At 42.3% G+C, this 14,943-nt stretch overlaps 1 protein-coding gene across 1 annotated transcript; it reads right to left on the reverse strand.

Moving 5' to 3' along the window:
* Positions 1 to 86: 86 nt before the first annotated feature.
* Positions 87 to 3,727, reverse strand: Aqp10 (aquaporin 10). The gene is made up of 6 exons (XM_047519720.1): positions 3,581 to 3,727; positions 2,873 to 2,999; positions 2,168 to 2,305; positions 1,943 to 2,061; positions 1,510 to 1,727; positions 87 to 1,088 (listed from the first exon to the last, which is right to left on the reverse strand). The coding sequence occupies exons 1-6, from the start codon at positions 3,683 to 3,685 to the stop codon at positions 890 to 892; spliced, it is 906 nt and encodes a 301-aa protein (XP_047375676.1). The 5' UTR covers positions 3,686 to 3,727; the 3' UTR covers positions 87 to 889.
* Between the last annotated feature and the right edge of the window lie 11,216 nt (positions 3,728 to 14,943).

Raw genomic sequence — 14,943 nt, forward strand, 5'->3', positions numbered from 1 at the left:
TGCGGGGCAGGCTTTCCCCACCCCACATCTGTCTCGCACCTCAAAACAAACAATCCGGGAGGCTAGACAGCTGAGAATTTTTTCCTTTAATTTGAAAGAAAGGGAACGAGAAATGCTGCCTTATTTGCAAAAAGGACATCTTCTGCCAGGAGGGGCGAGAGGGCGGGAGAAGCGGTGAACAAGAATTTTCCTCACCTCCAGTTTTACCCTGAGCCCCGACTCATACCCCTTGTAACCGTCCACCCTCTACGTTCCTTCGCCTTCTCTCCTCGCCCTGGCTAATCTCATGGCATTCATTCTGTCCTTAAATGACACCCTCGGATGTGCCTCAGCTTCTCTGACTTACTTTCCCAGTCTACAAGGCGAAGTGAGGTCTGTGCTCTGCCATCGCCCTCTTTCCGCCGCCCCACCACGCCCCCTGGATGGAGGCACCTCTAACGACCGTCTGCGAAGCATCCCTGTTGGGGTAAAGGCCAGCGACACTGAGGTTATAAGACTGGAAGTCAATGGGAATCAAGCTTCGGAGGGAAGTCCCCCGTCATGCCCTCGACTAGATGGTCTGCCCTCACCCCGCTGATTCCCGCAACCTTCTCAAACCAGGGTGGGCACCCTCTGGCGGCTACTTTTAGCAACTACGTTCCTAGAGGCCCTGAGGGTCAGAAAACGCGCTTGCTGGAGTAGAGATGGAACCTGAGTCCTTGGACCTCATCCTCCTCTGCTTCTCCCCTGTCCAGGCAATCCTTCCCAGTTTAGGAGGAAGGGGTGCCTTCATTGATAAATAGAGGAGCTTCCCAGTGTCTGCTATACTAATGAAGAGAAAAAATATCTATCTTGCAAGCAGGCAGGGTGACGACCTTCGTGTCCACGAGTAAGCTGAGGACTGCCATAATCACAGCTTACTCTCAGGCATCTGAACTGAAGCAGGAGTTTCCAAGTCTGGGGCTTTTTCCTGAGCAGACTCCACAGTCTGAGCTTGCTCTAAGTCTTCAGGGTGGTGCAGAGCCACCAGAAGCTGGTATGTTGCTGTGCCAAGGGTAGCCCCCACCAAAGGGGCTACCACAGGCACCCACCACCAGCCATTGCCAGCACTGCAAGAGAAGGACAAAAGGGACATATCAAAATGGTTCCCTTAGCCTCCTGTCTCCTCAAAGACTGAGCCAGTAACAAAGGACCTCCCTAAAGTAGTTCCTGGAGTGAAAGACACCAGGAAGAGAAAGGAGGAAACCCCAGAAGAATTTGGTCCAGCCTCTAGTCTTAGGGAATTATCTGAATATACCCATTTGCTAATGAGTCACTAATGCCCAAAGAAATAATATGATGTTCCCAAGAATGCAATCTCTAAATCTTAACTGTTTCAGTGAAAGGACCTGGGGCCGGGGGAGGCTGGAGGGGAGACACTGTCCTAACGGCAAGAGAACTATTTAAGAGAAGAACGCTAGAGACCCAGGGACAGAGTCATTAGCAGAGGAAGGTGAATTAAGGACTGTATCCAGGAAAGAAGTCTCCCACCTGAAGACTTCAGGGCCCCAGCCAGCCAGGTAGGTGAAGAGCCTTGGGCCCAGATCTCTGGCAGGGTTGAGTGGGAACCCGCAGTTGACACCCATGGATAGTCCGATGACTAGGATCAGCAGCCCCACAACCACAGGCTCCAGACCCACAGGTACTCCCTTGTTCTGTCTGTCCAGGATGGCCAAGAGCCCAACAATCAGGATCCCAGTGCCCAGAACCTTCAGACAGAGGGGACCTGATCATTAGTTGCCAGGTGCTCCATTTACCCCCACCCAAACACTCTACAAAGTCATCTGGCTTTATTCAACACAGCGACTAGGGGCTGGTGGGGTACTAAAGTAGAACTAACTCCGTATTTTACCCAGAACAATAGGCTGGGGTCCCAAGTGAAGGGCAAAGTTTAGACTTTCCCAGTTCTACTCTTCACACTTACCTGATCCAGGAAGCCATTGTTCAGGGACAGATAAGGGGCAGGATAGGTGGCAAAGATGGAGGCAGTCTCCTTGGGGCCAGTCACTGTTAGGTTCCCCCCTGTATAGTTCTGTAGAGCATCTTTGGGAGAGAGGAACACCCAGGGTTTCCATCTTTGCTTATTCAAAACTGTTCTGCGGCACCCTTGCCCACACACAGGTGCTCCCAACCCTGTGCCCTCTGTTACCATAGTAGAGAACATAGGTAGCTCCAGAGGCACAGAAAGCAGACAGTAGTTGCACAAAGGAGTAAATGGGGAGCTTGGACCAGGGGAGGCGTCCCAGGAGGCACATAGCCAAGGAGAAGGCTGGATTCAGGTGAGCTCCTTCAAGGATCAAATAAAGAAAATGAGTATCCATTAAGTGTTACTGGCAAATACTGTCACCAGGCAACATGGCTACTCCTTCCTACAACTCTTAAGATAAATAGTATCATTTTCATCATATAGTTTAAGGAATTAAGACTCAAAGGGTTTAAGTGACTTATCAAGGTCACACAATGAAGCCAAGATTTGAACCTGTGTGTGTCTACTCTTTCCATTTCAACACGCTGATGCAGTGTGTATCGGAGGGACAAGCAGGTGAGGTCCTGAGCAGAGATAATACCAGAGGGCTTCAGGTGTAAGGCACCTGAGGACAGCAGTTACCATCAGTGCCCTGCCATAGATTTCTGCCTAAGTGAGCCAAGGATTAGTGTGAGGAAGGGGAATGGAGAGATATAAGAAGGGGAGGGACTGGGTGAGGTTGAAGACATATCTCAGTCTAGGGCACGGGTCAAGCTTAAGGAGATAATATCCATGAGTCACCAAGGATTTGCCTTTTTACCATCACCAGACACCCACTGTCACGTACACTTCCCACCCCCTCTGATGACCAGACCCCACCCTGCTCACCTGAGACATTGCCCGCCACGTAGATGGCTATTGTAACTGCTAGAGAACCAGCCAGAAACATGGTGAAGAAGTTGCCTTTGGTTTCTCCACTGGTGACAGCCTGGGCGGAAGCCCCCTGGGTGAGGAGCTGACAGGAAGCGGAAAGGTGAGGAACAGGGAGTCCAGGAGACCAACAGGAGAAAGACTGGGAAAGAACAGGAAGCAACCAAGAGAAATGTGCAGATCTGAGGGACCAGAGAGGAAAGAAGAAAAGCAGAGAAAGGAAAGAGATAAAGAAATGGAATAAGTGGAGGAGAAAGAAAAAAGGGAAGGCAGGTGAGAGATGATAAAGTATAGGTATTAAATAGAATAAGTAAGTTGAATGCCATGGTGTATGTCTATAGTCCTAATGACTTGAGAGGCTGAGGCAGGAAGATTACAAGTATGAGGCCAGCCTCAGCAACTTAGTGAGGCCTAAGCAACTTAGCAAGATCCCTGTAGATAAGTGGTAAAGTGCCCCTGGTTCAATCCCCAGAACCAAAACAGGTAAAATTTTTAAAATAAGTAGAAGAAGGAGGAAGAGGAGAAGGATTAGGAGAGAAAAGAGAGGGAAAAGAGAAGAGATTGAGAGGTGAAAGGAAGTGGGACACAAAGAAAAAGAAAAAACACTAGGAAGAGCCAGAAACATTGGTCTATCTCCCTTTTTACCTCCCCCCAGTTACTACCTACCATGAGCACAAATACACCCAGAAACTCTGCCAAGCACTGTCGGGCCAAGAGGCTATGGATCCGGAAGCGACCCCTGATTTTAGCCAGCGGCTGAGCACAGGCCATGGTGGTGTCTTGCTGTCTCTGTCCACTACGCGTCTGTGTGCATAGGCACACAGCTCCTGCATGCCAGGGGAAAAGATAAGGAACAGACTTTAAAACCAATTATCTTAGCAGTTAATATCTATGCAGATGTGTAGAATAGACCTCACAGCTTTCTGCGCATGTGTGGAGGCTAGAATGTAAGAGGCCTGTCTGTGGGCAGGCTGTGTGCAACCAATGCCTGGAGTTTACCCAGTCCCTTTCTCTCTTCTGTCCTTCCTCCCTGTTTCTCACAGAACTAGCCTGAGTTGTAGAAAGTACCCTGCTTCATATACATTCGTACTCTTGGTCCTAAAGACAGCTATGTCAATGTAGTACTATTGATTCCATTGACATATGAGGATCACACAGTTAGTTAGTGACTGAGTGAATTCAAATCTGGGTCTTCTGATTCTCCATCTGGTATTCTACAATGCCTCTCACCTGGAACATGAAGCCTTTCCTCAAACCATTTGGATATTTGAAGAACTCAACAGGCATCCAGAGATACTGGGCTGAAGATTACGGACTGTGAAAATGAATCCCACATGTTGAATGCTTGTACTTTCTTCATGAAGAGTGTCACCTCGTTAGAGAATTTTTTTTTCTTTCTTTCTTTCTTTCTTTCTTTCTTTCTTTCTTTCTTTCTTTCTTTCTTCCTTCCTTCCTTCCTTCCTTTCTTTCTTCCTTCCTTTCTTTTTCTTTCTTTCTTTCTTTCTTTCTTTCTTTCTTTCTTTCTTTCTTTCTTTCTTTCTCTCTCTCCCTCTCTCTCTCTCTCTCTCTCTCTCTCTCTCTCTCTTTCTCTCTCTCTCTCTTTCTTTCTTTTCTTTCTTTCTTTCTTCTTTCTTTTATCAGAAGTTGAACCCAGGGGCACTTAACCACTGAGCCAAATCCCCAATCCTTTTGTTTTGTTTTGTTTTGTTTGGATACCAGGGATTGAACTTGGGGTCAATGAACCACTGAGCGACATCCCCAGCCCGATTTTGTATTTTATTTAGAGACACGGTCTCACTAATTTGTTTAGCACTTTGCCATCACGGAGCCTGGCTTGAACTTGCAATCCTCCTGCCTCAGTCTCCAGAGCTGCTAGGATTACAAGCATGCGTCACCATGCCCGGCTTAATTAGAGAATCTTTATCTGTGTGTCTTCTGCCATGACTTAAGATGAGGACTTCACACCTGTACTCAGCTCCACCTGCTCTTCTCCAGAGACACACCACTTTTATTCTGCATAATATGAAGCCAGATCCTATTTCTTTGTATCTCAAGACTCCTATTAGATTTGCTTAACAGTAAATCAACTTCAGTTTAGGGAAGCCATGGTGAAGAAAACAGTTTCTACCCTACCAGAGCTTATGTCCTAGTAGGTGGAAACAGGTAATCTACAAATTTTTAAAATACTGTGTATAGTTTATGAAGTTTTTGAGGTCTGGGTCCTTGATTTATGTAACCACTTGGGCTCTGGCCCAGTTCTATTACACATCTGTGTGCAATGATACTTCTCTGCTAGGTATAACAAATACCACAGTGTTCCATCAACATACTCATTCCTGACCCGGGCTGGTTCACCCCTCCTTAGGAAACTTGGTGATCCCTGGCAACTGGGAAGTCACCATATTGATGCTGAACTTCAATCAGCATTGTGCACTACAGTTCAGAACTGGACTCAAGCCATCCTCCTACCTCATCCTTCCAAGAAGTTTGTCTATAGGTATGTGCTACCACTCCCATCAGCCTCTGATATCACAGAGCTGCCTCCTTCACTGGGCAGTGCCCTATGAGGTAGGAAAATGGGTCACCCAAGGTGAGCTCACCTATGGGGTCATGTCCAATAATTGGTTAATGCAGGGATACAAGACCTGGTCTCTTTGCCTCAATTTGGGAAAACTCTGACAGGCCATTCTAGCTCCAGAGTTCCCCTTAGGATTAGCTGATACCTTTGTCTTAGTCAGTTTTTTTGTTGCTGTGACGAGTAGACCTGACAAGAACAATTTTAGAGATAGAAAAGTTTATTTTCAGGCTGTGGTTTCAGAGGTCTTAGTCCACAGATGGCCAGTTCATTAGCTGTGGGCCCAAGGTGAAGCAGAACATCATGGGAGAAGGGTGCGCAGGAGAAAAGCTGCTTACATCACAGCAGCCAGGAAGAAGGCGCAGAGGGGAAGCATGCACAAGCTAGCCAGTCAGGCAACAGGGACAAAATATACACCCCAAAGACATGACCCCAGTGATCTACCTCCTCCAACCTACCTGCCTATGGTTACTACCCAGTACAGTAGTCCTTTCAAATTATTAATTCATCAAATGCATCAATCCACTAATTAGGTAATAGCTGTTGTAATCTAATCATTTCACCTCTAAATATTCCTGCATTGTCTAATATGAGCTTTTCTGAGGGGACACTTTACATTCAAACCATAGCAGTCAGATATGGAAGAATTCATTGATATGGGAGCACTCACCTATGACACAGAATTTAATATCCTGGAAGATCCTCAGGATATGAGATGAATATGCTCCTTGGTTGGTTCTAGGAAATTTGGGGAAAAGGATGGCCCACACACAAAAAAGTAAAGAACTGGTCATTTACCTTCATGGCCATTATTGAAGAAAGAGAAGTAGTCAGACCTTTCAAGAATTTTTGGACAAAGAATCTGAATTAACATTTATAGCTGACAATGCAAAATTATACTGCAGCCCCTTGTTAGAGTAGTAGTGATGGGGTGCAGGTAATGAATGGAGTTCTGACTCAGGTCTGGTTCACAGTACATTCCCTGCAACCATGGATCCACCCAGTTGTCATTTTTCTAATAGCTCAACATATAACTAAAATGGATATCCTTTGAAGTTTCCTAACACCCACAATGGTTTCTTGACTCATGGGGTAAGTGATGAAGGCCAGCTGGAAGTCTGAAACTCCCCCACGCCAAGATAATAAATAAAGCCAATACTACATCGTAAGGAAATGGAAGAGATTAGAGCCACCCTAAAGAACTAAAGAATATAGGGGAGGTGATGCTGTAATACTACTAGCTTGGCTCCTATAAAAACTGGTTAGAACATGGCAGATGGCAGTGGTCTACCATAAACTTAACCAAATAGTAACCCCAATTGCAATTACTGTGTCCCATTTGGTAACTGTGTAAGCAATGTCATATAACATCTAGCTGGTGCAGTGTAACCATTAATTTAGTAAATGTTATTTTCCATCTCAATTAGGTCAGAAAGGAGGATCAGAAGCAGTTTTCATCCATGAGGGAAGAACAGCAATGTACATTTATGGGCTTGCCCCAGGACTTTATTAACTCCCTGGTCCTCTGTCATAGTATAATTTAAAGGAAGCTTGACTATCTGGATTCTGCGCCCCACTTCCTGCCCCGCACCCGGGTACTGGGATTAAACCCAGGGATGTATTACCACTGAGTTACAACTTCAGTCCTTTTTTTCCTTTTTCTTGAGACAGGGTCTCACTAAGTTGCCAAGAGTCTCACTAAATTTCCTAGGTTAGCCTCAAATTTGCTATCCTCCTGCCTCAGCCTCCCAAATTGTTGGGATTACAGGTATGCACCACTATGCCTGGCTTCAACTATCTGGATATTTTCAAGAACATCATATCAGTCATATATATATATATGTACACACACACATTATTCTAATCAGATCAGAAGAGTAAGAAGTGACAAATAAATTGAATGTCTTGAAAAGATACATTTATTCACAGAGTGGAAAATTAAAACTCTATAAAGATTCAAGAAATTGCTACATTGGTGAAGTTTTTAGAGGTGTAGTGGTCTAAAATATGCTGGACTACTCTCTCCAGAGTAGAGGACAGATTACTTCATCTCACACCTCCCACCACTATGAAAGAAGTACAATACCAATATTAAAATTCTGGAGGAATATATTTTACACTTTGGAATACAGTTCTGACCAAATTAGCAGGTGACATTGAAGGTTGTCAGTTTTGAGTGGGGCCCAAAGCAAAAAAGGCCTCTATAGCCATATAACCCAGCAGATCTTATGAAATCAGAATATCTGTGGTAGGAAAAGATGCTGTGTACTCTGGCAAAATCTAATAGGAGAATCATAATTTGGGCCCCTCAGACTCTGGAGCAAATCTGTATCATCTGCAACAGAGAAATACACAACATTTGAAAAGTAGCTCTTGACTCGGTATGGTGGCACACACCTTTAATCCCAACTACTCAGAAGGCTGAGGCAGAAGGATTGCAAGATTGAGGTCAGAAGACAGAGAACAGAAGACACAGAGAAAACCCACATAAGCACAGTTATCTCATACTAGACAAAGGTACCATAAACATACACTGGAGAAAAAGATAGCTTCTTCAACGGATGGTGCTAGAAAAACTAGCACTGGAAATCCGTATGTAGCCGAATGAAATTCATCCCCTATCTCTCACCCTGCACAAAACTCAACTGAAAGTGGATCAAGAACCTAGGCATTAGAATAGAGACCCTATGCCTACTAGAAGAAAATGCAGGCCCAACTCTCCATCATGTTGACTTAGGAACCCAATTCCTCAACAAGACTCTTAAAGCACAAGAGGTAAAATCAAGAATCAATAAAGGGTATGGTATCAAACTAAAATAAAAAATAAAAAGTACCGGTGATGTAGCTCAGTGGTTAAGAGCCTCTGGGTTCAATCCCTGGCAGGAAAGAAGGAAGGAAAGAAGGAAGGGGAAGGGGAAGGGAAGGGAAGGGAAGAGAAGGGAAAGAGGGAGGAAGAAAGAAAACCAAAAACCCAGTCAGAATTCTATAGAAGCATTTCCCTCAACAGGCAGGACAAACTAATCATAAGAAGTATGGGTCTAGTTGGTAGGTGTGATGAATTGTAATACATTCTAGTGCTTCACCTGAATCCCCTATCAGGGTTATAAGTCAATTCCCCTGCTGCCAGGAATATCTGTTGTTGATGACTCCTAGCTGCTTCCCTCACTGGAAATCACCTGTAGCTATAGGGAATTGCCTTGCCCTTTCTCAATTGAGTTCCTGCAACCAATGATTGGCTGGTGCAGCGACACAAAGTCCTGGTCCCTTTGTCTTAATATGGAACAACTCTGAAGAATCATCTGCATTCCAGAATGCCCTATAGAATCCTAGGATCAGTTGAGGCCTCGGTTGCAACCACACTGTGTGTTAGCTACTCTCTCTGTTCAAACCTGCCCTTTTCACTCTGTTACAGGTCTATGTCCCAAGATAACTTCTAAAATCTTCATGGGTCTGCAGAATCTGTTTAGGCGGTGGGGATCAAGGTGAAGACAGTTTTCAAACCATTAGCAACCTCCTTGAGACTTTCAGATTGAACAACATCAAGTCACCATTCTCTCTCTCTCTCTCCCTCTCCCCCTCTCCCCCCCTCTCTCTGTTTACAAAAGGAATTGAACCCAGGGACCCTTTACCACTGAACTACATCCTCAGTTCTTTCTATTTTTTATTTTGAAATAGGGTCTCACTAAGTTGCTGAAATTGGCTTTCTACTTGTGATCCTCCTTGCCTCAGTCTCAGGAGTCACTGGGATTATAGATATGTGCCACCTCATCTGGCGCTCTCTCTCTCTCTCTCTCTCCTCTCTCTCCTCTCTCTCTCTCTCTCTCTCTCTCTCTCTCTCTCTCTCTCTCTCTCTCTCTCTCTCTCTCTCTCTCTCCCCACCCCCTTCTCTCTTCCTTTCTCTCTTCCTTCCCTTCATTATCACCTTAAAAAATAATAAGTATTAATTGATCTTATTTCTATTTTTTTCTAAAGATAGACGTACTCATTATTCTTACACTACAGTCTCATGTTTCTAGGTAGAAATGATGCCAGATACAGAAAATTTGACTTGATGACAGTAGAAATAAAAACAAGTCAGGTGTGAGAACATACAGGCAAGGCTTTTTATTAGGGCTTCTCCTATGAGAAGGGAGACTCAGCACTGACCAGAGTATCAGTCTGACTCCCTGAACAAAAGGAGTTGGTTTTATTCTTGTGAAAAGGCTGTTTGAAGTTTAGGAATGTTCATTGGTAGGTACATTGCAAAGATGTGTTTTCGTCTCCTATGAGGGCACTTTAACTTAACTTTAAAATCTTAGTTTTTCATATTGATGTCATGTCCTGTATAAACATCTCTGCCTTGTGAGAAGGATGACTTGCTATAGTTGTTAATAGAACAATTGGTAGGAAATGGAAGAGAACACATTTTTTTTTTTTTGTACAAGTGATTGAACCCAGAGGTACTTTACCACCGAGTCACATCCCCAGCCCTTCTTATTTTTTTATTTTGAGACAGGGTCTTGCAAAGTTGCTTAGGGCCTCACTAAATTGCTGAGGCTGGCTTTGAACTTGGGAACCTCCTGGCTCAGCCTCTGAGCTACTGGGATTACAGACAGGCATGTGCCTGAGAGAGAACACAAATTATGACAAGTACCAGTGAAGATTGCTGGAAATTTGCCATTTTGATGTCTCCTCAATAGTTTTTATCTTTTATGTTATTTATCTTTGGTGAGTCATAGCAAGAGCATCCAGGCCCTACTGATGCAAATGGTCTCCAAAGGTGATAAGGAAAGGGGAAGCACATACCAAGTTTTTAATACCTAACAAGATGTGAATTAGGAGTTATGTGGGAGGGTAGAGAAAAAAACTTTTAGTTTTTTTTTTTTTTTTTTTTTTTTTTTTTAACACTCCAAGCTTGTACTATCTTTTAATGTCTCTTAGGCCATGAGTTAAAGCCCAGGAGTACATTTGCTCTTTGTCTCTATGGTGGTCTCTAAGTGTCTCAGAAGAACTTCTATTAGACCAGAATTTTTCAAAGAGGAATAGTACTACCCCCTAAGGAGAATTTTGAAAATCTGTGGAGTTGGAATTTTTATTATTGTTGTTTCACGATCAATGAGGTTGGGGTGTTATGCTGTATAGTTAGAGTCCAGGTATGTTAAATATTCTGCAAGATGCACATCAAGGACTTATTCTGTCTTGTGTGATTTTAGAATGTCCTACCAGATACACATATTGATGAAAAATGTGCTAATGTGAGATCAGAGTATGACTCTTTTAGTGTATAAATACAAGAGTATTTTTAAGGTGTTTTAATTCATGTTGAATTTCTAGGAATGTAATCATCATGTAAATTGGGAGACCATAGTACTTTATTTTGTTTGGCACTTTAGCAACGGTCATTTGCTATTTCAGAAAAACTTGTTAGTCATACCTACATTTGTGTGTGTGTGTGTGGTGCTGGGGATTAGAACCCAGAACCTCGTACATATAAGGCAAGCACTCTACCAACTGAGCTATATCCCCAGCTCTCAAACCTACATTTTCATGGAATTCAAGTGTCTATGCAAAACATCTATACTGGTCAAGATATTTCATTATGGCTTCTAGTTGTGCATGAGCATTTACATATCAAAAAGTATATTTTATTATAACTTTCCTTTTATTTCTTCATTGCATAAAATTTAAGAATATATATGCACATATGTGAAGTTATATATAAAGCGGTTTATATGATAAATAAATTTTATTTCCAGATACTTTAAATACAGCATTAAATTTTTCTTTTGGTAGTACCAGGGATTGAATCCAGGGGCACTTGACCACTAAGCCACATCCCCAGTCCTTTTTTATTATTTATTTTGAGATAGGGTCTTGCTGAATTGCTCAGGGCCTCCCTAAATTGCTGAGGCTGTCTTTGAACTCCTAATCCTCCTGCCTCAGCTTCCCAAGCCACTGGGATTACAGGCATGTGCTATGGCACCCAGCTTAATTTTATTTTAAAAAGTTAATATTGCCTGGTGCAGTGGCCCATACCTATAATCCCTGTGGCTTGGGAGGCTGAGGCAGGAGGATCTCAAGTTCAAAGTCAGCCTCAGCAACAGTGAGGCATTAAGCAACTCAGTGAGACCCTGTCTCTAAATAAAATACAAAATAGGGCTGAGGATGTGGCTCAGTGGTCAAGGGTCCCTGAGTTCAATCTCCAGTACCCCCCCAAATAAAAAGTTAATGTTGGCTGGAATTCTGAGAAGATAGCAGCAAAACGAGAGCTTGAATTGCCATATAAAAATAAATAGAACAGCATTAAAGATGTAGCTCAATGATAGAGCACTTGCCTAGCATGTGCAAGGCTCTGGATTCAATCCCTAGAACCAATCATCATCATCATCATCATCATCATCAACAACGAAAAGAAAAAGATAAAGAATATTTTAAAAATCCAAGACACACTAAAAACTTTAGAATAAAAGAAAATGACAAAGTATACTTTCAAATTGTATGGTACAAGTGGGTTGGATCAACATCAACAGCCATCTGACCTGGATAGTATCAATGTTTGTGCAAGCAGCAGCAGAAAAAAGCAACAAGGTACCTGATAGAACTGAAAACAGAACCCCCAAATGCTCTGAAGATACTTACTGGAAAGTTCAGCAAGTCAGTTTGTAAACAACAGCTAAAACTGGCATGGGTTTTAGCCTTCCAATAGTGAGTAACTGTAAGAGGCCTATAGAAGATGATCTCTAAGGGCCTACAGAAATCAGGTCCGTCTTAACTTTTACTACTAGGGCTACCTTCCAGAACAGGAGAAACTGCTTGTCAGATTTTTCCAAAATAAAACAAAACTTTTCTTGAATTTTATATAGATTGCTTTAAATAAACAGATTTTGGGGAGAATTGTTATCTTAGTATTATTAAGTGTTCCAACTCATGAACATGGTATACATCTCTATTTATACTGTAATTCTCTCACTAATTTTTGTAGTTTACCACGTTCAGCTTGTGTACCTCTCTTGTCACAATTATTCTTAAGTATTTCGTTCATTATCATGTTTTTGCAAATGGGATCCTTTCTTTAATTTGTCTAGTCTTATATTTTTCTTTGACCTTCTGTCCTGAAATCTTGCTATACTCATTTATTACTTCTTTTTGGGGGGAGGAGGACTGTGAATTAACTGAGGGGCACTTTGCCACTGAACTACATACCCAACCATTCTTATTTTAATTTAATACAGTCTTGCTAAACTGCCTAGACAAGCCTAGAGTGTGGAATCCTCCTGCCTCAGCCTCCCTGGTGGATTGGATTACAAGCACATGAAACCACACTTGATTTATTGGTGATATTTCCAAAAGTCCAATTTTTGGTTTCATTAATTTTCTCTAATGCTTTTATTTTCTATTTCATTGATTTCACTCTGGTCTTTATTATGTTCTTTTTCCCTACTACTTTAGGTTTTTCTTACTCTTTTTTTCAGTTTCTCGAAGTAAAAGATTAGGTTATTTATTTATGCTCCCGACTCACTCAGCCTCCCAAGTAACTGGGACTCAAGGCATATGTCACCATGCCCAGCAAATATTTTCCTTTAAATCTCTGCAAATATTTATAAAATCTGCTTTGAAATCTTTGTCCAAATTCAACATCTAGGTCTATTCAGATTCAGCTTTTATTGACTTTTTCTTTCATTCTAGATGTGGATCACAGTTACATATTTCTTCAAATGTCTCATAATTTTGGTTAAAAACTGGTTATTTTAGGTAAGGTGTATGTATGCATGTGCATACATGCATAAGTATGATACTGGGGATCGAACCCAGACCATTGTATATCCTAGACAAGCACTGTACTACCAAGCTGTAGCCCCAGTCCCAATTTATCTTATTTTATGTTTTTGGTATTGGAAATTTAACCCAGGGGTGCTTTACCACAGAGCTACATCCCCAGTCCTTTTTGTTTTTATTTTGGGACAGGGTATCATTAAGTTGTTTAGCCTCACTAAGTTGCTGAGGCTGGTCTTGAACATGTAATCTTCCTGTCTGTCTCCTGAATTATTGGGATTACAGGTCTGTGCCACTACACCCAGCCCCAGTCCCCTTTTAGATAATAGATTTTAGGAACTCTGAATCTGTTTTTTGAGTACTGTTGTTGTCAGTGGTGGTAGTAGTATGGTATGTATGTGATTTGTCTGGAATTAAACTGTAAAATCTATCTTTTCCACAGTGTGCTGCTGCTAAAGTTTCTGCTCAGTTTTCATTTTTATTCCTTTAAAATTTTTCCTCAGGGTCATCCTGCCTAGTGTAGCAATAAGCCAATCATTTGGATAGGCATTGTGTTCAAAAATCTCAAGCCCCTAAGGCACTCACCCCTGCCAATAGATCTGTTTTTATAGTACTGGGGATTGAACCCAGGGATGCTCTATCACTGACCTACATCACCAGTCCTTTTTAAATTTTGAAATTTGCCTAGGTTGGCCTTGAACTTGCAATTCTTCTGCCTCAGCATCCTGAGTAGCTGGGATTACAGGTGTGAACCACCATACCTGGCTCACAGACCTCTTTAACTGGGATGGCCAGAAGTTCCTTGATGTGGTTTTTAATTGACATAAGTGTTATTGTGCTAAAAATCTGTGTGTGTGTGTGTGTGTGTGTGTGTGTGTGTGTGTGTGTTAGTTACCAGAAATTGAACCCAGGGGCATTTAACCTAAGCCGCATCCCTAGCCCTTTTTATTTTAATAGAGACTCATTTTCATTAAATTGCTTATAGCCTTGCTAAATTGCTGAGGCTGGCTTTGAACTGGAGATCCACTTGCCTCAGGCTCCCAAGCCAGCGGGATTACAGGTGTGCACAACTACGCCTGACTTCTTTTCATTTTTTTGCTCATTACTCCTTCCTTTCTCCAATATTTTGCATCTATCTACTGAGTAGCATTCTATACTATGCAACACACACATTTAATCTATTTCTCTAATGGAAATTACCTAACAGTTCTAATATAAATGGTGCTGTGATAAATATTCTTGTATGTGACCCCCTTATACATCTAGACACAAATCTCCCTGTAACATATATCAAGATTAAGATTGCTGGATTATTGAGTATGTGCCTATTTAATTTCTCTATTGCCAGATTGTTTTATTTACAAAAACAGAAACAGCTGTATTAATCCATACTACCTGAGGAGTACAACAGAGATCCATCCCCCTCACATTGTTGTTAATATTTGGCATTACCAGACTAATTTTTGCCTAGTTGGTGGGTATCTTGTTTTTAAAATCTGCATTTGTCACTGAGTCGGGTGGTACATGTCCATAATCCCAGCAATTTGGGAGGCTGAGGCAGGAGGATTGCAAAGTTCAAAGCCAACCTGGGCAATTTAGCAAAACCCTCAGCATCTTAAAAGAAACCCTGTCTCAAAATAAAAATAAAAAATAAAAAGGGCTGGAAATGTTCCCTAGTGGTAGAGCACCCCTGGGTTCAATC

Source organism: Sciurus carolinensis, chromosome 1 (genome assembly GCF_902686445.1).
Source record: "Sciurus carolinensis chromosome 1, mSciCar1.2, whole genome shotgun sequence".
Taxonomy (NCBI): domain Eukaryota; kingdom Metazoa; phylum Chordata; class Mammalia; order Rodentia; family Sciuridae; genus Sciurus; species Sciurus carolinensis.

Bases quoted from the DNA above. Each gene is read 5' to 3' on its own strand.
- Aqp10 (XM_047519720.1), bottom strand. From the start codon at position 3,685: ATGGCCTGTGCTCAGCCGCTGGCTAAAATCAGGGGTCGCTTCCGGATC. The intron at 3,000-3,580 runs GTAGGTAGTAAC...GCTTCCTGTCAG, and splicing joins TGGGTGTATTTGTGCTCATG to CTCCTCACCCAGGGGGCTTC. The intron at 1,089-1,509 runs GTGGGAGACTTC...CTTCTCTTGCAG, and splicing joins TGGGGCCCTGAAGTCTTCAG to TGCTGGCAATGGCTGGTGGT.